The sequence below is a fragment of the Mobula birostris genome, chromosome 7 (genome assembly GCF_030028105.1).
Source record: "Mobula birostris isolate sMobBir1 chromosome 7, sMobBir1.hap1, whole genome shotgun sequence".
Classification (NCBI taxonomy): domain Eukaryota; kingdom Metazoa; phylum Chordata; class Chondrichthyes; order Myliobatiformes; family Myliobatidae; genus Mobula; species Mobula birostris.
The window spans coordinates 111,969,571-111,996,682 of NC_092376.1; the positions used below are offsets into that span (position 1 = coordinate 111,969,571).

General features: G+C 41.7%; 1 protein-coding gene across 4 annotated transcripts in view; it reads left to right on the forward strand.

The window, feature by feature from the left end:
• LOC140200369 (M-phase inducer phosphatase 1-B-like) overlaps window positions 1-27,112 on the forward strand; it is a 50,380-nt gene that overhangs the window by 15,466 nt on the left and 7,802 nt on the right. For 2 of the 4 annotated variants that reach the window (XM_072263599.1, XM_072263600.1), the window contains exons 7-13: window positions 3,463-3,564; window positions 9,320-9,427; window positions 13,664-13,786; window positions 15,280-15,369; window positions 22,436-22,624; window positions 23,993-24,082; window positions 26,072-26,134. In XM_072263599.1, the coding sequence (XP_072119700.1) occupies window positions 3,463-3,564; window positions 9,320-9,427; window positions 13,664-13,786; window positions 15,280-15,369; window positions 22,436-22,624; window positions 23,993-24,082; window positions 26,072-26,134 (765 nt within the window). The remainder of the gene's footprint in view (window positions 1-3,462; window positions 3,565-9,319; window positions 9,428-13,663; window positions 13,787-15,279; window positions 15,370-22,435; window positions 22,625-23,992; window positions 24,083-26,071; window positions 26,135-27,112) is intronic. The other 2 variants (XM_072263601.1, XM_072263602.1) reach the window with 2 other exon arrangements.

The following is a 27,112-nucleotide window of genomic DNA, read 5'->3' on the forward strand; positions in this document are numbered from 1 at the left end:
ATTAGTGTAGATGGGTACATATAGAGAGCAAGAACGTGGTGAGGTGAAGGACTTGTTTCTGTGCTCAGACTTCATGACCTACTTACACTTTTCTATTTAAGATTATTGAACAGAATTTCTCAGAAAACTAATATCTGTTGGCTATTGTATGTGGAGTTAACTGCAGTAAACGGGTTCAAATTCTGTCCTCTCCAATCTCTTTTTGTCCCAGTAGGAATGCTCAGGATATACGCAGGCTTGTGTATCTAGCCTTGTCCCAAAGAACCTTTCCAATAAAAATAACAAAATCCTTATTTGTGTGAGGTCCTTTTTGAAATGAGATTGGCTGTGACACAGCTGGTGTAATGTTCCAACACCTGGTGCCAACCTCTGTTCTTGAATGTTAGCCCAGCGGTGAGGTGCTTTCATTGCTGACCCTGTGGATGAATAGCTGAGCCATACAGGGCAAAATGGCCTGGACTTGTTCCCATTTTGTGCTGTTTTTAATTTGCTCCCCCAATTGAAAGGCACCTTTCTTACCCACCTGAGGTCAGTGGATCCAGATCAGTTCAGTCAACGTCGGCCACATGGAAAATGGTAGATATCTCGCCCTACTAGGAATTAGTAAATTCACATATCTGCTGGGTTATCATGATAATCCATCAGATATGTAAACTCCTTTACTAATTTTGTTTGTTTTAATTTTTTTAACTGAATTCTGGTACTACATCTGCAATCACAAGTCTTAACATGGAAGTAAATCCAAACTCCTGGATCGTTAGGCTGTAAGTAATATTAATTATAATTGATCTCGATTTGATAAGGAAGTATCAGGCATAGTTACTGATTCTGACTGATATCCAGGTTTTGGAATCAGAATCGGGTGTAATATCACTGGCATATGTCACGAAATTTGTGTTTTGTGAAATTTGCTTTTTTAGTGGCTGCAGAGCATTGCAATGCATAATATAGTAAAATTTAGTTTTTATTATTAAGTATGTATAAAAAAAAGTAATGCTAAGAGAGACGGGGAAAATAGTGAGGTCATGTTCACGGGTTGATTGTCCATTCAGAAATCTGCGGCAGAGGGGAGGAGGCTGTTGCTGAAGTATTGAGGGTGTGCCTTCAGGCTCCTGTACCACCACCTTGATGGTAGCAACGAGAAGGGGGCATGTCCTGGGTGATGGGGGTCTTGATGATGGATGCCACCTTTTGAGGGTGTCTTGGATGCTGGAGAGGCTAGTGGCCATGATAGAGCTGGCTGAGTTTACAACTTCCTGCAGCTTTTTCCAATCCTGTGCAGTGGTCCCTCCTTACCAGACGGTGATGCAGCCAGTCAGAATACTCTCCACGATGCATCTGTAGAAATTAGCAAGTGTTTTTGACATCACATTTCTTCTCAAACTCCTAATTAACTATAGTCACTGTCATGCCTTCTTTGTAATTTCATCAATATGTCAGGTATAGGATAGATCTGCAGAGATGTTGACACCCAGGAACTTGAAACTGCTTACTCTTTCCACTGGTGATCCCTCAATAGGACAATCCCCAGGGGACAGTGCTGGGCCCACATTTGTTTTTACTTTACATTAATGACATCCACGAAAAAGTCACAAGCACAGCCAGACTTTTTGCTGATGATTGTTTAATATACCAGCCAATTAAGTCAACTGATGATGAAGATGCTCTTCAAAAAGATCTTGATAGTATGGTTGAGTGGTCTCAACAATGGGGCATGCAGTTCAGTCCTTCCAAATGTGAAACCATGCATGTCACCAGGAAGAGAATAACAGGTAAAACTTCATATAAAATCCTAGGTGTCACCCTTGAAGAAACCAAACATATCAAGTATCTTGGTATCAAAATCCAGAATGATCTACGCTGGAATAGTCAGATGCATCATGCAACAGGGAATGCAACAAGAGTCCTAAATTTTTTGAGACGCAACTTTCATCATTGTTCAGCTTCAGTTAAGGAGAAGTTGTACCTCACCATTGTTAGGCCACATTTGGAATATGCAGTTGCTGCATGGGACCCATACACAAACAAAACCACTATTTCCATGGAGCAAGTCCAAAGACAGGCAGCCCGATTTGTCACAAATACCTATGAGAGAGAACCGAGTGTCACTCAACTTTTAAATTCATTAAAGTGGTACTCTCTCCAAGATAGACGTGGAGCTCACTGCCTGACCTGTTTTTACAAAATGTTAAATGGTCAGCTCGACATAGACTACCAATCCCACATCAAACCCAAACCTATTAGAAGCAGACGAGGGCACTCAACTCAATTTGAAATGCTAACTACCAAGTCAGATGTGTACAGCAATTCATTTCTCCCCCGCACAATTACAACATGAAGTAATCTTAATCCTAACACAGTCACATAACCAAGCCCAATTAAATTTAAGGCAGCTTCTCTTCTTCAAAAATCTCCTCCTTAAGCCCGCCCTCTGCCACCTCCAGTTTAAATTCCATGCGGAATATTTTGGAGGACCAAGAACCAAGGACTGGTGTGTGTTCCCTTGACTTCCCCTTCCTGAGGTTCACAGGTAATTCCTTGGATTTACTGGTACTGAGTGCAATGTTGTTGCTCCAACACCACTTAACAGCTGATCTATCTCATTCCTGTATGCCCCCACCCCCCCCTTCACCATCTGAAATTCTGACAGCAAGAGTTGTTACTGGAGCTAATGGTTGTGAATTCATTGAGATCTGTCCCAGTCAGGTGTATGTCTTGCATGACAGAAAGAGCTGGAAACCCCCAGCAAATCAGGCAGGATCAATGAAGAGAGAAGCAAAGTTAACATTTCCGTAACATGTAGGCCTTGTAAAGATAATGAGTTGAAAATTGCCAAGGGGTGTAAAGAACAGCTGTGAAATTGCTACAGAGATAGGTAGCAACTTTAAGAAAGAAAATATGGAGCTGGGGATATACGAAGCAAGAGGAGAAGGAAAGAAAGAAACTTAACTTTTAACAATTACATATTTTGTACATTGAACAATTGTGTTGTATGCATATTACCATGGCAACCATTTGAAATTCTTCAAAACAAATTCTTCAAGGAATTGTACCAGTTCCTCAAGGGATTTCAATCAAAGAACTTTAACTAATTGCTTTCTTTCTCACCACTAACTTCAAGGTTGTGAATTCAAATTCTACCTTAAGAATCCTTTTAAAACAAGAACTCATTTCAGACAATCTGGTTACTGGAGTTGCTACTGAAAGTCACCAGATTGCTGCTAATACCTCAGAGGTCCTGCTACTATTGCACTTGGAATTTGGCTTTCCACAGCCGTGCCAAGGTTCAGCTCTAGGGACGTGCAAGTGCCGCTGATTGTTAAGCTTTGGAACACTTTTCCTTGTCTTTCTGATCTTGTTGCTATTAATGCAAAAAGCTAACTGACCAAGCAAAATGCAAAAAATGTAGAAAGACCACATTCTAAAATACTGACCTGCATGTAAATATTCATTGCCTTTCAGCCGGAGATTCTCTGCAGCAGTCCTATGCTGGTTACGTCTGGCCCTCAAGCCCTGCTCCAAGATCATGTGAATTTCAGAAGTCTGGACCACAACAAGGAAAATGTAAGAAGTGTCTCTTGCTGTTGAAGAAATGAGATTGGAAGTGCTGTGGCCGAATATGCTTATTTCTCAAAATCTTGCTGTGGTTTGGCTATTTTTGTGATTAGTTTGAGGACATACAGTGCATTTTGGTTAATTGCAACACATTGTGGCCAGTACATTTTGGCCCAGTTAAGCGAAGACCACAATTAGCCAAAGGGTCATGGAAACCGTTTAAAAAAAAAAGGTATATTAAAAAAAGACAAACTGAGTAACATATTATAGAAACATAGAAACATAGAAAATAGGTGCAGGAGTAGGCCATTCAGCCCTTCGAGCCTGCACCGCCATTTATTATGATCATGGCTGATCATCCAACTCAGAACCCCGCCCCAGCCTTCCCTCCATACCCGCTGATCCCCGTAGCCACAAGGGCCATATCTAACTCCCTCTCAAATATAGCCAATGAACTGGCCTCAACTGTTTCCTGTGGCAGAGAATTCCACAGATTCACCACTCTCTGCGTGAAGAAGTTTTTCCTAATCTCGGTCCTAAAAGGCTTCCCCTCTATCCTCAAACTGTGGCCCCTCGTTCTGGACTTCCCCAACATCGGGAACAATCTTCCTGCATCTAGCCTGTCCAATCCCTTTAGGATTTTATACGTTTCAATCAGATCCCCCCTCAATCTTCTAAATTCCAACAAGTACAAGCCCAGTTCATCCAGTCTTTCTTCATATGAAAGTCCTGCCATCCCAGGAATCAATCTGGTGAACCTTCTTTGTACTCCCTCTATGGCAAGGATGTCTTTCCTCAGATTAGGGGACCAAAACTGCACACAATACTCCAGGTGTGGTCTCACCTAGGCCTTGTACAACTGCAGTAGTACCTCCCTGCTCCTGTACTCGAATCCTCTCGCTATAAATGCCAGCATACCATTCACCTTTTTCACCGTCTGCTGTACCTGCATGCCCACTTTCAATGACTGGTGTATAATGACACCCAGGTCTCGTTGCACCTCCCCTTTTCCTAATCAGCTACCATTCAGATAATAATCTGTTTTCCTATTTTTGCCACCAAAGTGGATAACTTCACATTTATCCACATTAAATTGCATCTGCCATGAATTTGCCCACTCACCTAACCTATCCAAGTCACCCTGCATCCTCTTAGCATCCTCCTCACAGCTAACACTGCCACCCAGCTTCGTGTCATCCGCAAACTTGGAGATGCTGCATTTAATTCCCTCATCCAAGTCATTAATGTATATTGTAAACAACTGGGGTCCCAGCACTGAGCCTTGCGGTACCCCACTAGTCACCGCCTGCCATTCTGAAAAGGTCCCGTTTATTCCCACTCTTTGCTTCCCGTCTGCTAACCAATTCTCCACCCACACCAATACCTTACCCCCAATACCGTGTGCTTTAAGTTTGCACACTAATCTCCTGTGTGGGACCTTGTCAAAAGCCTTTTGAAAATCCAAATATACCACATCCACTGGTTCTCCCCTATCCACTCTACTAGTTACATCCTCAACAAATTCTATGAGATTCGTCAGACATGATTTTCCTTTCACAAATCCATGCTGACTTTGTCCGATGATTTCACTGCTTTCCAAATGTGCTGTTATCACATCCTTGATAACTGACTCCAACAGTTTACCCACCACCGACGTTAGGCTAACCGGTCTATAATTCCCCGGTTTCTCTCTCCCTCCTTTTTTAAAAAGTAGAGTTACATTAGCCACCCTCCAATCCTCAGGAACTAGTCCAGAATCTAACGAGTTTTGAAAAATTATCACTAATGCATCCACTATTTCTTGGGCTACTTCCTTAAGCACTCTAGGATGCAGACCATCTGGCCCTGGGGATTTATCTGCCTTCAATCCCTTCAATTTACCTAACACCACTTCCCTACTAACATGTATTTTGCTCAGTTCCTCCATCTCACTGGACCCTCTGTCCCCTACTATTTCTGGAAGATTATTTATGTCCTCCTTAGTGAAGACAGAACCAAAGTAATTATTCAATTGGTCTGCCATGTCCTTGCTCCCCATAATCAATTCACCTGTTTCTGTCTGCAGGGGACCTACATTTGTCTTTACCAGTCTTTTCCTTTTTACATATCTATAAAAGCTTTTACAGTCAGTTTTTATGTTCTCTGCCAGTTTTTTCTCATAATCTTTTTTCCCCTTCCTAATTAAGCCCTTTGTCCTCCTCTGCTGAACTCTGAATTTCTCCCAGTCCTCAGGTGAGCCACTTTCTCTGGCTAATTTGTATGCTTCTTCTTTGGAATTGATACTATCCCTAATTTCTCTTGTCAGCCACGGGTGCACTACCTTCCTTGATTTATTCTTTTGCCAAACTGGGATGAACAATTGTTGTAGTTCATCCATGCAACCTTTAAAGGCTTGCCATTGCATATCCACCGTCAATCCTTTAAGTGTCATTTGCCAGTCTATCTTAGCCAATTCACGTCTCATACCTTCAAAGTTACCCCTCTTTAAGTTCAGAACCTTTGTTTCTGAATTAAATATGTCACTCTCCATCTTAATGAAGAATTCCACCATATTATGGTCACTCTTACCCAAGGGGCCTCTCACGACAAGATCGCTAATTAACCCTTCCTCATTGCTCAAAACCCAGTCCAGAATAGCCTGCTCTCTAGTTGGTTCCTCGACATGTTGGTTCAAAAAACCATCCCGCATACTTTCCAAGAAATCCTCTTCCTCAGCACCTTTACCAATTTGGTTCACCCAATCTACATGTAGATTGAAGTCACCCATTATAACTGCTGCTCCTTTATTGCACACATTTCTAATTTCCTGTTTAATACCATCTCCGACCTCACTACTACTGTTAGGTGGCCTGTACACAACTCCCACCAGCGTCTTCTGCCCCTTAGTGTTACGCAGCTCTACCCATATCGATTCCACATCTTCCCGGCTTATGTCCTTCCTTCCTATTGCGTTAATCTCTTCTTTAACCAGCAACGCCACCCCACCTCCCCTTTCTTTATGTCTATCCCTCCTGAATATTGAATATCCCTGAACGTTAAGCTCCCATCCCTGGTCACCCTGGAGCCATGTCTCTGTGATCCCAACTATATCATAATCATTAATAACAATCTGCACTTTCAATTCATCCACCTTATTACGAATGCTCCTTGCATTGACACACAAAGCCTTCAGGCGCTCTTTTACAACTCTCTTAGCCCTTATACAATTATGTTGAAAAGTGGCCCTTTTTAATGCTTGCCCTGGATTTGTCGGCCTGCCACTTTTACTTTTCTCCTTAGTACTTTTTGCTTCTACCCTCACTTTACACCCCTCTGTCTCTCTGCACTGGTTCCCATCCCCCTGTTGTGAACTAACCTCCTCACGCCTAGCCTCTCTAACTTGATTCCCACCCAACCATTCTAGTTTAAATTCACCTCAGTAGCCCCTGCTAATCTCCCTGCCAGGATATTGGTCCCCCTAGGATTCAAGTGTAACCTGTCCTTTTTGTATTTAACAGAAATGCATACCAAGTTAGAACATTACCAATTGTACTCCAGTATAGTAAAACTAGTGTATTAATTCCTAATAGTTACCAACAGAGGAATTCATCCAGTGTACATAATGAACAAAATCTGTTCAGGCACCTAGTGCAGATCTGCAGACAGACTGCCTTCCATACAATGCAATCAACAATGGATCCTCCAAATCTTCATTTTCACTGTAACATTCAAGACTATTGTTATACCTTCAAATTTTTCATTGTTCTTAACTTGTTGAAGTAGTGAAATTATTTCATTTTCATTCCTAGCCATTTCTGATATCTCCAAACCTGAATGCTTGAAATCACAGTGAGCAAAACAGTTCAGAATCCTCTAAGTGCTTCTTTCTTGCCAAACATCACTGCTTTTGAACACAAGCACATGCAACTGATGCTATATAAATCTTTGATCTAAGCATAATGTGGCGTCTAATGGCCACACAACTACGTATAACTGACTCTAATTAGAACTTGTTCAGCAAGTCACCAGCCCCAAATAAACAAAGGGAATGCCAGCAATTTTCTCAGTTAATATTTGTTCTTTAAGAGTTGCTTCAATTAACCAATGATCCAATTAACTGAATTGACTATATTTGGAGTATAAGGCAAATTGCTTGAGATGCTCAGTTGGTTTGGTAACATTGTGGCGACAAAGGGATTGTCAACAGTTTTCTTGCAGGGTGTTGACTTGACCACCCCTTTGCCTGCATCGATTTTGCCTGAGTTCCTGCAAAGGTTTTCGCCCTAGATCCCTGCGTCTGCAATCTCTTGTTTCTTTATCATTTAGTACAGCCTCTTTCTTTGTCTGATATCTGATTAGTATGTGTAATTACATTAGTGAGGTGTTTCCATTTCCTGTTGCTTCCATCCAAAATCCTCCCAGACTTTGTCTGCTTTCTTTGTTCTGATTTCATTTCCAGTTGAATCATCCTTCAAGTCCATGTCTGAGCCAAAACTTGTTTTCTCCAAAGGTTGGTAGGGAATAGAACAAACAAAATTTTAGTAGTTTTGTTTTAATGTTTTTGCTTGGCAGCAACTGCCAGTAGGAGTATTGGGGATGGTGATTGGGAATAAATGACCTGTGATGTGCTGTATTGTTTTTAAAAATGTAGAAGCAACTTCTGCAATACCTTATTAAATCTGTTTTAATCCTTTACTGATAATCCTTAACGTGAACCCCACAATCACCTTGTATATATGTTTACCTTTGCCTGTAAGCACCTCTATCATATCACCCATATTGTGAAGCAAAGCGCTGGGAATGTTGAAAATCTGAGTTAAAAACAGAAAAGACTCTTTGAGAAGTAGAGCCAGTTTAAAATTTCAGATCAATGACCTTTCGTTAGAATTCTGCTTTTGTCTCTGATCTAAAATTACAATACCACTTTTTCATTAATTTCTTTTCAAGTATTGTTTTTTTCTTTGCGTCTGTTTTTTTAAAAAAATGTTTGTGGAGTTGGTGTTTGATCTTTGCTTTGCCTCAATATCCTATCACACAAGATTCAAAGTTCCTATTGTACAAGAAGCAAAGAATGGAAATGGAAGAAATTCATAACAGGAACCTGGATGTACTCAACAGCATCTATGGAGAAAGCTGGTTAATGTTTCTAGTTAATGACTTTTCATAACCTGTAATCTGATGAAATGCTATCACTTTAAAACGTATCACTTCGATGTATTGAAGAGGGTCTGCTAAGTGTAGATGGAATGTCCACTGGAAGCTTGAGTGTTCCTTTGCACAGCATTTCCAGTTAGTTTTTATTTCCTATTAGGCTTGCTAAAGATATATATAGTCACCATTACATCCTGTTTATATTCTGTAGCTCTGACAATGTAATTCATGATCATTTGAATTTTATGACCGGTTCTCTACAGGAGATGTTGCTTTGAAACATAGCCCAAATCCCTGTGCTCCTTCACATCATCCTTTTCCTCCATTTAAGGAAGGGGCTCCCAAACTTTTTTATGACACCCACCCCTTCCATTAACTGAGAGGTTTGTGGACCCCAGGTTGGGAACCCCTGATTTACGGTGTAATTATTCTTTCCTTATTTTATACACCCAAATCCTTTGTATGACACACGCACCATTCCTGGAGTCAGTCAAGTGAATGCTTATTGCATTGTTGATTGGGTTAGTATTTAACAAAAGTGTATGAAAACTAAAGTAACAGACTAATCTTGATTACAATATAGAAATGTTACCACTAGTGTTGCAAGTTTTATCCTCACCGTTTCTTTTGCCAGGAAGGAGATGAGTTTAAGAAGCCAATTTGCCTAGCTCCCAAGATAACACTGCCACCCTCCCAAGGACAAAAAGTCTGTGAAACTATTTATTCCTCAACATCATCTTTGGTGAGTCTTACTTGAACAGACATGTTCAAAGGGAGTGGAATGGTATATCTTTAGCTTGGTGTTTGATTTCCTCATTTCTCCTTTATCCATCCCCAGTATTGACATAGCTATTCAATGAGTCAGTGTGGTGAGCACCACTTGAATTCTTGACTCCTCTGGGAACTCTTTCCATTGACCTCTCAGGATGCAGAGGCCAGTTGCAGCTGCTCCATTGAGAGGCTGCAATCATTAGAAATGCCTCCGAGGAGCTTCCTGGTCTTTGTGGGCCAGTGGGTAGGCAGGACCTCCCTGGTGAGCAAATGGTCTTCTGTTGAAACTCAGCAGGGCCAAGCAGATTCTGCGATAGTCTAATGCAGGGTTTCAACTCGATGTCAACAATTTCTCCCATTCTCCTTCTCCCCCACCCACCCACAGATACTACTATGTTCCTACAGTAGGTTGTTTCTCACTTCAGATTCCACCATTTGCGGTCTCTTGTGTTCTTTCTGTCAGTGTGGGTCAGGTGTACCCTACAGTTCATTCAATGAGTGAAGGATGATAGTTTGTTGTTTTCTTTTTTGTTAAGACTGGCCTTATTTTTTAATTATGCATATTACCAGGCAAGCTAGGATTTAATATTTATTCTTGATTGCTCGTCTGAAGGCCTTGCGCTTTCTTGTAGAGTGTAGATGCTTTAGGAATTTTCAGAGCTTTAACTCAGCAGCAGTAAAGGAGCAACCATAAATGTGACAGTTGGGATTGTTGCACAGTTAGTCCTGTGGCGTGGAAACTAACCCCTTGGTTCACCATGTCAGTGGAGACCATCAACCATGCATCTGCACTGATCTATTTACCAGGATTAGTCTGCAGTCTTTGTCATGTCAGTTCATGCACTCATCTATCACAATACCTTGAGGACCACAGAAAGGTGGTCGATGCGACTCTGCTGAATATTACTATACTAATCCCTTTTGGTTGGTGTTGGTGCATGGCCAAGTGGATAAAGCATCAGTCTAATGATCTGAAGGTCGCTAGTTTGAGCCTCAGCTGAGGCAGTGTGTTGTGTCCTTGAGCAAGGCACTTAACCACACATTGCTCTGCAATGACACCGGTGCCAAGCTGTATCGGCCCTAGTGCCCTTCCCTTGGTCAACATCGGTGGCGTGGAGAGGGGAGACGCAGCATGGGCAACTGCCAGTCTTCCATACAACCTTTGCCCAGGCCTGCGCCCTGGAAACCTTCCAAGGCACAAATCCATGGTGTCACAAGACCAACGGATACCTATAAACATCCACTTTACCAACACTTGGTCTTTAGCCTTGCATGCCTTGGTGAATCATGTATATGTCCATTAGATGCTTATATATTGTAAGAGTACTTTCCTTCATTGGCCTCTTCATATGGGTTGCGTTGACTTCATGTAAAGCTGTTCCTGATTTTTTTTGTTCCTCCACTGCTCTATTATTTTCTCATGTGATAGAGATTGTGGGATTGGGTTATAAGGCTGAAGAAGCATAGTTGGGCTGCTATGGTGTCTTCAGTAGCTAGTTCACACTGCAGATGCTGCATGCCAACGGTGGAATGGGTAGATGGTTGATGGTATGCTTTATCAGGGTTGGTAACTTTTGTTGCTACCTGCAACCATGCAAGTGTTTCATCACATGCCTGACTTGTGTGTTGTAAATGGTAGGTGGTGTCCTTGTCCATATGTGTTCCTTGTTTTAATGTGCAGTGTATTTAGGTAGTGTAGTGGGTTGCGGGGTGGAGATGTGTCTCTACCAAAGGAGGTGCTCGCCTGAAAGTCACCCTTGGGCAAGACGTGGTACTTGCTTAGACCCCCCTTCCCCTCCTCCCATCAGGGTCACATGAGCCATGGTTCTATGAGCAGCTGGTGCACAAGTCCAGCTTGTCTGCGACCAGGCAGGCAATCTCTGAAGAGTATTGACAACGGCTGAGGTCACCCGTCTTGTAAAGACACTGCCCAGAAGAAGACAATGGCAAGCCGCTTCTGTAGAAAAATTTGCCAAGAACAGTCATGGTTATGTAAGGAAACTGAGGTCCTTTAACATCTGCCGGACGATGCTGAGGATGTTCTATTAGTCTGTGGTGGCCAGTGCGATCATGTTTGCTGTTGTGTGCTGGGGCAGCAGGCCGAAGGTAGCAGACACCAACAGAATCAACAAACTCATTCGTAAGGCCAGTGATGTTGTGGGGATGGTACTGGACTCTCTGACGGTGGTGTCTGAAAAGAGGATGCTGTCTAAGTTGCATGCCATCTTGGACAATGTCTCCCATCCACTACATAATGTACTGAATGGGCACAGGAGTACATTCAGCCAGAGACTCATTCCTCCAAGATGCAACACAGAGCGTCATAGGAAGTCATTCCTGCCTGTGGCCATCAAACTTTACAACTCCTCCCTTGGAGGGTCAGACACCCTGAGCCGATAGGCTGGTCCTGGACTTATTTCATAATTTACTGGCATAATTTACATATTACTATTTAACTATTTATTACTATTTTCTATTACTATCTATTATTTCTATGACTATTACTATTTATTATTTATGGTGCAACTGGAACGAAAACCAATTTCCCCCGGGATCAATAAAGTATGACTACTACTACTACTACTAAAGACCATGATCACTTATGTCATATGACACAGCACTTAACAAGCGAATGATGTTTATGCAGCTGGTGCATTTGAGCTTCTGATCAATAGTTGTTCTCTGGAAGTTGCTGGTGGCAGTTTTGATAAATGTAACACCATTATTTGCAGAGGAACAATGTAAGCTGCAGACAAAAAGAGAGTCGACTTGCCCCGTGTATGTTTAACTTATCATTTGGATACTATCTGGGTTTTGGGGGGGAAAGCAACAAATGTGGTCAATGGGGCACATTCCCACTGGGTAGCTGGCTAGTGAAGGGAAGGCCAACGATGGAGGAGCTTAAAATACCTTGGACCTAGGATGCTGCTTTGGTCATCTCCTATCTCCTACTTCAACATCCTGGGCTGAGATGGTTTGCCTCCAAATGTGGCCATCCTCCAGCTGTAGGCCCAACCACTGTAGCACTTTCCTCTGCCTCCACCACTAACCCTAAGCACAGGGGCTAAAATGTTAACAAGAGTCCATGGTGTCACTGTCAGTCAGGTATTACCCCGTTGTCGAGTTCTCCTCCCCTGTGAAATTTGTGGTGAGATCAGGAGCTGAGTGTTCCTGATGGAATAGACCCGATTATTAGTGAAGAGTAATAATGTGACACTGTTTATAAAATCCTTGAATTATTTCCTCCCTGATGTGTCTGTGTCATCTGAAATACAGTGGATTCCGCTTAATTGCTTCATATTGAGACCAGTACATATTGGCCCAGCTAAGCAGCTGCTCCGGTTAGCTAAAATTTCATGGAAATTTAAAAGGTATAAAAACACAAGCTAATTTTAACTGAATAGCGAATTGTGTACTTTAATGAAATACAGAACAAGTTGGAACACAAGCTGTAATAGTTCCTAATAGTTATCAACGGAGGAATTATACACTGCCATGTTCTTTTGACTGTAAATGAACAAAATCTCTGCAGATAATGGATTACCTTCATACAATTGCTTTTGATGACTGCATCCGCCAAATCCTCTTCTTTCTTTCTTCTCTTTTTTTGTAAAAGAGATGATTATTAAGGCCTTCAAATTCTTAGTATTTCTTAATTTGTTGAAGTAGTGAAATAATTTCATTTTCACTTCTGTTTCTCGCATCTTCAAGCCTGAATGCTTGAAGCCACCATGAGCAAAATAGTTTTTGCATTGTCTTGCGGCTTATTTCTCGCCAACTATGCAGTGACAGAAATCACTGTTTGAACACAAGCACGCGCAACTAACTACTTAAAAGCTGTTCGCTTTAAGCAACTGCAGCATCTACTGGCCACACAAATGCACACAACTAGCGCTAGTTAGAAATTGTTCGGCAATGGTTTCCTATCCCAGTTAGGTGGCATCATGTTCCAAATAAAGGAAGGGAATCCTGGCTATTTTCTTGATTAGTTTTTTATTCTTTCAGAGTTGTCCGAAATAAGTGGCTATTCCGATTAACCGGAATACACTGAATTTGATTTTAAAAATGCATCAAGTGTTACTGAATTGCAGATTTAGAGTGGGCGGATTAGTGTTTTTTTAACATTGGATTATTCCTGTAACTCTCTCCACACAAGGAAAGCAGTTTTGTTCTTTTTTTTTAAACTATTATTATTTTTAACTTGTAGCTTGGGTTTGAGATGGAGGCAGTCAATCATGCAACGTCAAAAGACTCTGTGAGCCTGGACTACGCCATGGGTGAAGACAGTTCTCCTGATGAGTTTTTGGAGTTGATTCAGAATGATCCAGAGGTAATGTGGACGTTGTTACTCCATGTAGAAAAAATATCTGCTTTGATTTTAGTTTCCCCCTTGGCTGTTAACTATCTACTTTGCAGGCACATATGATTCAAGATATTAAGGTATACCATTAAATGTACCCCTTTTCAATTGTCTGTGTTATTTGAGTAAACTTTGAAAAACTTAAATCTCAAGTCTCATTCCACCCTGATCCAGGACAATCCACTGAAATGGATGCCATTTAGAATTCTACAAATATCAGGAAGTCTCATCTTTATTCACCAGCAGCCAAATTGGTAATGAGGTTTATAAATATATGGGGTGGCAGGGTATATATGATGGGTAACTACAGTCTTTTCCACAAGGAAGGGGAGTCCAAAACTAGACGACACACATATAACTGAGGAGGGATGAGAAGTCTAGCAGGGACCCAGGGGATGTGTTTTTTTTTTTGACAGAGAGTATGTTCTTTATGTAGACTAAGCTGCCAAAGGAAATGGCTTAAAATACATTGAGACAGGTGATGGGGTAGGAAAGGTTTAGAAGGATATGGGGCCACCCAGGCAAATAAGTCTAGCTTAGTTGGGCAGCATGACTGAGTTGGGCTGATCAGCCTGCTTCCATGCAGCAAAGCTCTGTAATTCTCCTCTGCGGGTTTATTGGGTGGCAACGGTGGTGATATAGGAGCAGATGGGTTGTTACAACTGGCCTCCTGGAATTGGGGAGAAGAAGCTGGTGATGCACAGTGACTGCAGCTGAAGTGTGAAGAATGGAGTAAGATGAACAGTTTGGTTCAGTTTCGAAGCCCACACAGCTGAGTAATCTGTTAACACTATTTTTGCATGAACCCAATAATAATTGCACTTGTGTGAGGAACCATGGACTTGGGGCCAACTGGCGAACTGCTTCTGTGCCGGAAAGTGAAATTGCGCTGGGGAAGCTGGAAAATGAAATCCATTTATTTTAACTTCATCTCAACAATTTAATTAAAATCAGATTTATTATCACAGATGTGTTGTGAGATTTATTGTTTTGTGCCTGCAGTACAATGCACAATGTTAAATATTTCCATAAGTTCCAATAAATAAATAGTGCCAAAGAACAATAGTGAAGTAGTGTTCCTGGGTTTATGGACAGTTTACAAGTCTGATGGCAGAGGAGAAGTGTGTATTGAGTATTGAGAAGAAGGCCATGTCCCAGGTAAATTAGTTAAACTTAATTTTATTTGTAAATATTGTCCCAGGTTTATGAGGTTTATAATTGTATTTCCATACACAATAGGACTTCACTTTCAACATTCAATAGGCAATGGTAATGATACAAGTATTATTTCATTACAATTCACACTGAAAACATGTTTCACTGATCATATTTTAATGCTGTAGTGACCAGTTTTTGATCTCGATTCCCTTTGTTTACTCAGCTCGAGGTTCCATCTGGTATGATGGTTTTGTTGCATCTGTAATTGGACAATTCCTGTAGCTCTTTTGATTTTGTTTCCACAGAGGAATTCGAGCATGAACAAGGCCATGTCCTCCAGCATGGCTGCTCTTTTCACTGGAGATCTCATGAACCAGGGGATGGACACAAGCACAGTAAGAATATATATGAAACTAAGGTTGGGATGGATGAGGGGACGCACACACACATTTAGGGCGGCAATGAAGGTTCTCCATCTCTGGCGGTGTTCAGGGCTTCCTTCATCATTTGAGTTTCCTCTCAGTTTTCACTACTAATACCATCGCACTCAGATGTAGAAGGATTCTTTATTGTTGTTTCTGTAGCAGTCAGGGTTGTTACCCCTGAGCTGAACCCCCAAACCTGGAGGTCCGGTGGACCACTCTTAGTCTGACCGCTACCTTTTGACCTGTTTGACTTAGGTGGCCCTACCAATAGCCAAAGCATGAGGCCTTGACTCCAGCCAGGATAGTTCTCTGGGTCTCTAAACCACGACAAGGTTGTGATCCTCTTGGAGGGGATGAGGGGATGATGCAGTAATAATCCCTTTGGTGTTTCCTGTCTGTGGTTGTGCTCTTCTGAATGATTGCTTGAGTCCTATGGTTGATACTTGTGGTCTTCATGAAGTTTCGACATTTCCTAGAATTGGAATAAATTGGGACTCCTCACGCTTGAAGGATGAAAATAAATGGATACCTTGGGATTAGTTTCTGATCATCGGTTATTTAGTACAGTATTTACTTTAATGACCTAGCGAAGGGAATAAAATGCAAAGGTTCCTGGTTTGCTGCTGACACAAGAATTAATGGAAGGGCACCCTATGATGTAGACATTGTTATTCTGCAACAGAATATCAATTAATTCATTTGGCAGATGGAGTTTAACGTAGTGAAATGTGAGGTTATGTATTTCAGTACGAGGAATCAAAAGGTGAAGAGTGACTGAGAGTGGAGTTTAGACGGCTTTCCGTGATCTAGTGTACAAACTAGAGATAGCCTGGTGAATCATAAACACAAATTCTGCAGATGCTGGAAATCCAGAGCAGTGCACACAAAATGCTGGAGGAACTCAGCAGGTCAGACAACATCTATGGAAATGAATAAACAGTCGACATTTCACCCTGAGGCCCTTCCTTTCCACTGCCTGAGCTGCAGGGTTGCTCAAGCATTTTGTGTGTGTAGTCTGGTGAATCGCCAAGTTTGGGTCTGTATTTCTTGGGGTTTAGAAGAATGAGGAGTGACCTTTTTCAAATGTATACCTTAAGGATGCTTGCCAGGACAGATGCTGAGGTGTTCCTGTTTGCGGGAGAATCACAAACAAGGGGACGTTGCTACAAAATAAGGGACTAGTCACCTAAAACTTGCAAGTGTAGAAATTTCTTCGAGTAATGAATCTCTGGAACTCTCTGTCCCTGTGGGTATTGGAGCCCAGATCAGTAGATATACTTAAGGTGGAGAAAGAGAAATATTTTGAAAATTGAGGAATTGGGAGTGTGGAGAATTGGTATAGAAAAGGAGATAAGGCCATTGTGGATCAGCCAGGATCGTATTGAATGGCGAGGCAGGGTTAATGAACCTGGTGGACTACTCCTACCTCTATTGTCTTTTCCATTTCAAGAACAGTCAAGGTATTATTTTGCGTTCAATGTAGAAGGGGTGATGTAGTACAGCAGAAATAAAGGAGAACCAAGCAACAAACAATGGAAAGATCTTGGTCAACATCACTGACAAAGTATTGGAGAATTTAGAAAGATGAGTCAAATCTGTGGACCTAATAACTCACATCAAAGGTGCTTGAGGAAGCTGGAGAGGTGGTGGTGGATTTACTAGTGAAGATCATTGGTACAGTGGGCCGGCTGGTGGCGCAATGGCATCAGCGCTAGACTCCGGAGCAAAGGCTCTCGAGTTCGAATCCAAGTTGGGCCACCCCCCGACCACGCTTTCCGCTAGCCGCTCGGCCTCGTTTAAAAAAAAGGGTCGAGTCAGGAACGTTCATATAGTGACCCGGTTAATCTGAAAGGAGACCAATCTTGACACCACGTGCCAGACAAGAATGGCTGACTGTCTGGTGCGACACGCTAAAAAAAAAAATTGGTACAGTCCTAGCTGTTTAAGGTAGCAAATACGACTTGAAGCAGGGAGGGAAATTATAATAAACTGTAGGCACAGTAACCTCACAGCTGTTGGCAAAAAGTTGAAACCTATCACTGATTACATGGAAGGGCTTGCTTTAAAATATAGTGATGTGATTGGGTGAATCAATACAGGTTTATGAAGAAATTTTTTGATAATTCCAACTTTTTAAGAATTCAATGAAGAGGATAGATGAAGGGGTACAAAGAATTTTCAAAAGTACCACATAAAATATTGTTATGTAAAATGAGGGTTCATGGGTCTGAGAATAACATATTAACCTGGACAGAGATGGAGTAACATTGGCCATTATTTACTGGAATTTGAAAAAATGTGAAGTGAATTTGCTGATGAATGAGTTTTTGCAAGTGAATGACTGGGTAGGTGCCAAGAGTTTGTTTCCTCAGCCGAGGAATCTATAAGCGAAGAGCGTAGACTGGATAGGAGTGGATCATCTTGGACTAATATAAGATGGAACCTTATTAATGCAGATGTTTGTAAATCTTTGGAATTCTCTGCACTCAAAGCCTGTGACACTTAGTCTCTTTTACTGAACTTGTGGTCAATAAATATAATGGATTCCTCAGAAAACTAGACAATGCAGTGACTATCTACAGTATATATAATGTCGAGTGTATTGATATGCTGGGGCACCAAGGTAAAGGAGGAGGTAGTGTTAAGAACGTTAAGGTGGATAAGTCCCCAGACCCTGATGGGATACGCCCCAGATTATTGAGAGTCGTAAGAGAAAAAATTGCTGGGGCCTTGACCAATATCTTCGTGTCCTCTGTAGCCACAGGCGAGCTCCTGGAGGTATGCGAGTAGCTAATATTGTTTCACTATTCAAAAAGGGAATCAGATAATCCTGGAAACAATACACCGGGGAGTCTCACATCAGTAGTGGGGAAGTTACTGGAGCTAATCGTTAGGGATAGAAATTATGACCATCAGGAAAACCATAGCCTAATTAGGGAGAGCCGGCATGGTTTTGTGCAGGGCACGTGGTGTCTTACTAACTTGACTGAGTTTTTTTGATGAGCTGACGAGGGAGATTGATGAAGATAGAGCTGCGGATGTTATCTACATGCATTTTAGTAAGGCATTTGACAAGGTCCCTCATGGGAAACTCATCCAGAAGATTAAGATGCATGGGATCAATGGTGAATTGGTCATTAAGATTCAGAATGGGCTTGCCCATAGAAGATGGATGGTAGTGGCTGAAGGAACTTATCCCAGCTGGAGGTCTGTGATTCGTGGTGTTCCACAGGGACTTGTACTGGATCCGCTTGTTTGTGATGTATATAAGTGACCTGGATGAAAGTGTGGATGGATGGGTTGGTAAGCTGGCAGATGATAGGAAGATCGATGGTGTTGTGGATAGCTTAGAAGACTGGCAAAGAATACAGTGGGATATAGATCAGTTGCAAGACCCTTAACAGTGTTGATGATCAGAGGGAACTTGTGGTCCAAGTTCATAGCTCCCTGAAAGTGGCTACAGAGGTTGATAGGGTGGTTAAGAAGGCATATGGCATGCTGGCGTTTATTAGTCGAGGCACTGAGTTCAAATGTCAGTAAGTTATGTTGCAGTTTTATATCTCCGGTTCGGCCACATCTGGAGGATTGCTTACAGTTCTGGTCACCCCATTATAGGAAGGATGCTGAGGCTTTGGTGGGGGGAGGGTGCAGAAGAGGTTTACCAGGATGCTGCCTGGTTTAGAGAGCATGTTCTATAATGAGAGGTGGTTTTCTCTGGAGCGGTGGCGGCTGAGGGGAGATTTGATAAAGGTTTATAAGATTATGAAAGGAATAGATAAGAGTAGACCCACCTTTCTCAACTTTTTTGCCCTGGAGGGAGCCTTGAAATAATTTTCAGGGTCAAGGAACCCCTGCATAAAAACTATAATATATCTACAGCTCACAGTATGTTAGTGCGATCCATAAGTTTGTGAAATGACTCAGAAGACTGTAATTCTTCATCATTAACCTCATCAGAATTGTACGCAAGTCTAGGCCTAGAATTCTCCTCTTCCATCTCAGATCCCCTCTTCAGAAATTCCCACACTGGACCATCAGACATGCCTGTAAAACATGGATTCTTAAAATATATTTTTGAAAAAAGGAACAGCATAATAAATACCTAAATGAGAAAGCTGCAAAAATACGAAAACTTCACAATACAATTCACTTCTAGCCTACACAATACACCTTTTGCAATGTTTACAACAGCAAAGTGGCAGGCTGGCAGCTGAGTCGTAGCATGTTTTTAAAAAAAAACCTTTAGAATGAAAATTTCCCTTCAATTTTCTGCTATACCAGTAGAGTTTGTTCACTCTCAAAAGTCGGTCAGTGGCACGTCAGGGGAAGTTGGGGAGGTAATTCATGAGAAAGAGGCTGACATCACAGCCCAAGTCAGGCGAGTCTGTTCAATGCTTGGAAAATGCACTTCACGCTCCTCATCAGCCTACTGTCCTGCCTCCATGCAATACAGCGCTCACCAATTATTAGTCTACCGTCCTCCCTCCGTGCAGTACAGCGCTCACCAATTATCAGCTCTACCATCCTCCCATCTGAGCAATACAGCGCTCGTCAATTACCAGCCTACTGTCCTCCCTACAGTGCGCTATAGCACTCCCCAATTATCAACGGCCTCCCTTATCTCACATCAAAAACTGAGAATGGACTCAAGCTAATGAACACGGCCTTACTGCACACTGCCATACTGTGCTGAGAGACCTGTAATGAGATTGTCAAGGGGCAGCTCGGTCACTGCCCACCACTGTCAGCAGTAGCATTGTACACTGCGTGAAGTATGTTTTTTTAAGATCATGATCTCTTGCAGAACTCTGGCTGAGCAACCCTGGAGCAAACAGACTACCTTTTCCCCAAGGTGGAAATGTCTCATACCCAAGGGCATGTATTTAAAGTGAGAGGGGGTCATTACAAAGGAGATATGAGGGGCAAGTTTTTTTTTAACCTAGTTGTGGGTGCCTAGAGTGCACTGCCTGAGGGTGGTGATTGGGACAGATATATTAGGGACATTTAAGAGACATTAGGGATGTTTAGATAGGGACATGAATATGAGGAAAATGGAAAGATATGACATTGTGTGGGCAGAGAGATTAGTTGGCTATTTAATTACTAATTTTAATTACTTCAGCACAACATTGTGGGACGAAGGACCTGTTCCTGTGCTGTACTCCATGATCTAATGGGAAAATGGGCTCGAGGATCTACCTTAATCTTACTGTATAGTAGAGAGGATCATGGAGCAAATGTCTTAAGGTTTCCATTTGTATAGTCATGGATTTACACAGAGGAGAAACGAGCACTTCAGCTTCCTCCATCCAAGCTGACCATCAAGTGCCTGTCTACATTAAATCTATTGCAGTTTTAAAGCTATTTACATCTTGTGCAAGAATTTGCTTCTTGCTAGTTCTGTCCTCTACTGTGCATTTTAATCGGTGCTGTTTAATGATTAAGACTCAAGATAGTTTCTTTGCTTCCCTTGATTTCAAAAGGTTTGTTTTAAAATGTGTTGATGTCAAACCATTATTATTGACGTCCTGTAATTGCCCTGAAAGAGACAGCACCTACAGAGAGGCCCTACCACTTCAGTCAAGTAACTGAGAGGGTTTTTGCTTATTAGGGGAATAAGTATTGGCCAGGTGCTTGCCTGGGAAAATGGCACCTCTTCAAAGTGCTTCAGAAATGGTGAGAGTGAAGGCTGACATCCACTCTGAAGTTTTTAAGATGTTACTATGAGACTGTATTCCAATGTAAAGGTGAACCCCTTCATTAAAGGTGCTATTTTGTCTGTTGGGTTTTTACACAGCATTTAACATTTACATAGCATTTAACACTACTCCCACATTATCAGATCTTCTAAAATCATTAGTTCATTTAAATTCCTGACTTCTATGTGGCCAGTCTTGGGGCATGTGGTGGGAACCACAATGAATTAAGTGACCTTTTAATGAAGTTAGAAGGAATTCCTATCAAGGTTGGAGCAAGGCTTACCTTTTGAGCAAGTGCTGCAAGATTTGGACACGATGCTGTGTGTCTTCTATTTGATAGATGTCCTGCTGGTATTGTGCTCATCACAATAAATAAAGCTTACTTTAATATGAGGACACTGTTTTGAGACTTGCTGTGATAGCAGCTGTTTACACCAATCTGTACACTGTGACCTTTCCCCCAGGCATGTCAAGGTTAATTTAAAGTTAATATTTGTTACTTGATGACACTTAATTTGAAAGTAATTCTTACATTTATTTATCTATTGAGATGCAGTGCAGAATAGTCTCTTCTGGCCCTCAAGCCATAGAGAAGTACGGCACAGAAACAGGCTCATCAGCACATGTAGTCCATGCCAAAACTATTTAAACTGCCTACTCCCATTGATCTGCACCAGGACCATAGTCCTCTATACCCCTACTATCCATGTAGTTATCCAAATTTCTCTTAAACATTGAAATCGAGCTCACATACACCACTTGTGCTGGCAGCTCATTCCACACTCTCACAAACCTCTAAGTGAAGATGTTTCCCCTCATGTTCCTGTTAAATTTTTAACCTTTCATGTTGCCTAACAACCCTGATTTAATCCTCACCCAGTCAAGGGGGAACTTACAATGACCAATTAACGTGCCAACCAGCACGTCTTTGAACTGTGGGAGGAAACCAGAGCACCCGCAGGAAATCCACACGGTCATAGGATGAACATACAAACAGGCGGCAGAGGGAATTGAACCTGGGTCACCTATACTGTAAAGCGTTGTGCCAACCACTACACTCCCATGCCACCCATTGCAGAATTGTCAGATGTTTGTTTTTCATCTGTATAAATGCATGACTATACAAATGGAAACCTTAAGACGCTTGCTCCTTGATCTTTTCTAGTATACAATAAGATTAAGGTAGATCCTCGAGCTCGAAGGAGTGAAATTCAGAAACTTTTAGAGTTCAACATATTGCCACCTGAAATTGGGATGATTGACTGAACGCTCCCTGCATAAGAAGGAGGGGGCAGACCAATTAAATTCCTTGCTCCCTTTAATTATTGATCGTTTAGTTTTACTTTCAGGTTCCTGTCAGGAGGAGCAAGCCAGGCCTGTTTCGGTCACCTTCTATGCCAGAGAGGCTGCACAAACCATTCCTGAAAAGATTGGAGCGGTCTCGGGAAATGGACACGCCTGTGAAGAAGAAGCGGCAGAAGAGTTTTGAATACCCCTCGGAGGAGAAGCAGGAGGATCAGTTCACGGTAAAGAGCTCTTGACTGGGTGCTCAGTTGGAACCTCAGAAATGTTGAGTTAAAAAGGAAGTGCATCATTGAGTCTATAATTTACAAGCTAGGTCTTGGCTCAAGCAAACCAAAAATATTGCCACTGTCTAATCCATCTGACTTCCTGTCTGCTTTTCTTTGAATCAAATGGTTAAGCACATAGGTCAAACTTAGATGCAGAATGTGATCATACAGGGTCCTTTGAGTTGATTTTGTCTATGAATAATATCAAAGATGACCCTTTACCTTGTCTACTCTTTTGCTCAGTGCCCATATTTCATTTGCTTCAACTCAACCTCTCCCTGTGGCAAACAGTCATGCTTTAATAAAACTACTACAATTAAAATGAATCTCTTTTGAGACTCATTTTAATAAATGCTGATTTGCTGTTGAATTCATTGTCAGAGGTGATGGTTTTTCAGTTAAATGGTTGAAATTCATGATTGTCTTAATGTCTACAGTGTGTTTGATAGAGCTAATATAGTCAGATTATCTAAAGCGGGTTTCCCAACTATTTTTATGCTATGGACCCCCACCATTAACCGAGGGGTCCATGGACCCCAGGTTGTGAATCCCTGATAATCCCTAAATCTGATAGTCGTGTGCATTTCCTTCTCTTCCCCCTTTCACCCATTCAGCAAAACTAACAGCTGTACCAAGCATGACTGTCCAAGTAGAAAGTCCTGGAGAACTTTATCTAGTTATTTTCTTACCTGACCTCAATAAAGAGAGGATATACTTTCCATAAAGGGAAGGTTGAGGCTCTAATATTGTCACAAGAACCATCATAGTTTCCATTCCAGATTAGACTATACCCTGAAACAGAAGGATTCCACTTGTATTACTGTTCTACAATTCAGAACGGAGAAAAATAGCCATTAGTTCTCTATAAACTAAAAGGGAAATGCAATTATTTCCTTACTTCTCCAGCTGTCCTGAATGTCTGCACTTGCTGGAGAAGGCACATAATTGAAATGGCAGGAATTGGTTTCATTTCCTCTCAGTATCCACTGATTCCCACGTATCATGCTAATGGGATATTGGGATGAGTGCCCTTGGCTCTCAGGAAGATGAGTAAGGATGAAGGGATGATTATAACTACTGTCAGTTCTTTAGCCCTTTTGTAATGACACTGCGATGCAGCATCTGAGAACCGTAATATTTGGTAGTTGGGTACTTCAATGTAAAAAATCTGTGCTGGGGTGGAAATCCTGAGCATCTCTTGGAGGTTAAGTAGCAGTTTTCAATGAGGGATTTGAGAATTCTTTTCTTTTACACACCACTCTGCTGGGGATAAAGATGCATGATAAGTATACAGATGTTAACTATTTGATCTGTTCTCTACAGAGACAAGATGCAATCAGCTGCAAGATCAATGCTTCAAATGCTTTGGAAGATGAGAGGAACCCCATGGAGCTGATAGGGAACTTTTCCAATGTGAGGTTTTTCACCTGTTATACGTTCTTTGAAATTTCTGTTATACCATGACTAATCCCACCTGGATATGGTTCAATGAGTACCAGATGTCCCTCCATAATAGACTAATAAAGGTCATACATCATGATCATCATCTGCCCACTGAACTACAATGTTCTGTAACACAATAGGCGAACCTATGCAGGCCAATGGTCATGCTACATATCCCAGCCCCTTTCAGCAGATGTTGTAGAAAAGGACATCTAATTCAGTTCTTTAGAGTTCCATTAGTCACTCGACTGATAGGGCAGCTCCAGTGATCTGTGTTTGATCCTGACTTGTGGTATCTGTGCAGAGTTTGCATGTTCTCCCTGTGAAAGGGTGTATTTCTCCCATATGCCTGGGTTTCCTCCTTTGTCCCAAGACATGGTGAGGTTAACTGGCCACTGTAAATTATCCCCAGTGTGTATGCAGGTAATGGGGTGTTGATGAAGATATAGGAACAACAAAATGAGATTAATGTAAATGGGTTCTTAGATGGCTAGCAAGCACTTGCTGGGCAGAAGGGCCTGTTTCCATACTACCTACTACTCACCACTATGACCCTATGACTGATTTAAAAAATCTCACCTTCCTTTGATTCATGATTGCTGATCAACTACCACAAAATTAAACAATCGGCCTCATTCTCAGAATTTTTCAGTGACCTGGCATCCTGATTTCTATGCGTGCAATAGAAATCCCTTCTGAACCTCATGAGAAACGCACATAAAATGCTGCAGGAACTCAGTAAGTCAGGCAGCACCAATCAAGGGGAGTAGACAGTCACCTTTCAGGCCAAGATCCTTCACCTCCTGATCAGCCGAACCGATTACAGAACTGTACAAGTTGCCTTAACACGGTGGTTTTTGTATTGTTTTGGATTTTCTGATCCCACAAAATCCATTCTCTTCATCTGTTATCAGAATCAGGTTTAATATCGGGGGCATGTGCTGTGAAACTTGTTGTGTTGCTGCAGAGTACATTGCAATGCAGAATAAAAACTATATATTACAATAAGTAATGTGTGTGTGAGACCAAAGCCACCACTTACTGCCCAAATATAATTGACCTTCAGTGAATGGTGGTGAATTTTTTTTTATCACTAAACAATTAGATTGCCTCTGAACCTTAAATTATGGGATATATGGCAGGTTTATTCAGTTTCTTCTCATAATTAATCTGCAGGAGGAGGAATGTGGCTGATTGGCTGATTGCCTCATTGCGTCCCAGAGCCTGACATTCACAAGGCCTGAGGCCAGATACCTTGCTGCAGTTTGAAACCTGGCGTAGAGTTGATGCTGGGACCTCCTAGTCTGTCGATTTACTGCAACATCAGGCATTGTTTTTATCACTAGGCTGGAGGTGTCCGCTGATTTGTTTTTTTAGTGTGTGAGTCACATGGTGAGTGGATTGTTTCTGATTTAAGTCAGTCAGGATCAGTCAGAAGAGTGAATAAATATCTTTGATCATTTGACTTATTAAGCATTTGGAAAAGAATTCAAAATAATTCCAACCTCTGGGTACTAGGTGTACTCACCTTTCTCCGATGGCGCATTCTTAAATTTTTGTGATGTAGATTTCTACCTCACTTTCAGAAGCCATTTTATAGACGCTGCTTGTGCTCATTGCCAGGCAAATCCTTTCTCTCCATTGTGGTGCCACGGTGTTCAACATGATTTGTGCCATCCAGAAAGGGGAAGGAGGAGAGAGATTGCACAGAATGCATCTGATTTTTTTTCCCCCCACAAACTACCCTGGTAGACTTCCCCCTATTTTCAATCTTCACTTGAAGTTCATCAGACACGTCACTGTTCAAAGCAATTATATAAAAGGCAATGTTATCATAACAGTACTCTTGTACGGAATAAGAAGGATGTGGATAGCCCACCTGATGTGATATTGAATCTTCAAACATGTTTTCATTGTAGTACCAGTTCTCATTCTAATAACCTATTTTTTTTTTGGCAGGTATATGTGTTGCCCACTGTAATGGGTAAGCATGAAGATCTGAAATACATCACCCCTGAAACTGTGAGTTCCACCATTTTACCTGGTGTCACTTGTGTTTATGAAGAAATTGATTTAATTCATTGGAAGAGGGCTCTTGTGTTGAAATAGTGCCTACTTATACCCCTAAGTGCTTCATGGTCAAAACATTAGTATCTGAATGGACCAGGTGTTTGGCGGTGCCCAGACAATGCCTTTACACCCAAGTGGTGTGTGAAGAGTCTTATCTAAGAATTAAATGTGAAGATTAGAATTCAGCTTCATTTTTCTTGTGCAGCAATCAATATGGCATGAGTGAGAATGGTGAAGACATCTGTGGACTAATACAGGCTTTGCCTTTCCACGGTTTGTTGCCACTAGCAACCTTTTTATGTTTGTCTTTGCAAGTCCTGTTTTGCAACTTTTGAGATCTTCCCATTGCATTTTAAACTGTCGTCTAATTGTTTCCTCCAGCCTGTGGTGCCAGAGCCATGCGAGAGAGCTCTGATAAGATCCCAGATAGACAGTCTAATGCCAACCCCAAAGGGCTGGTGACAGAACAGAGCTGGAGGAAGTCTGACTGCAGACTTCTCAGCTTTAAGGTGAATCTAGTTAATATTGGTGGGCATCCTTACTGGGTGTTCCAGAAAGGAATGCTCAAATTCCATGATGTTGGAGAAATAACATCACTTTAGTATAAGCTGCTACAGCATTCTTCTTTCAGTGCTAGTCATCAATGTGAATCATTATCAAAGTGACTCTCTCAGCTTTTTGCTTGGTCGGTGTGTGGCCCTGAATCAATTTTCATTTTGATGAAGGGTGTTTGACCTGAAGCATAACTATGCTTGTCTTTTCACAAGTGCTTCTAGATTTGCTAGTTGCTCATAGCATTTTCAGTTCTTTCTAACATTGCCATGTTTTGATTTTCATTTATTTTTGGAAGAGTGTGTTGATGCTACCAATTCATCAGTGTCACTGGTTCTCTATGCCATTCTGCTTTGGAACTCTCCTTTGCCCAGTCTC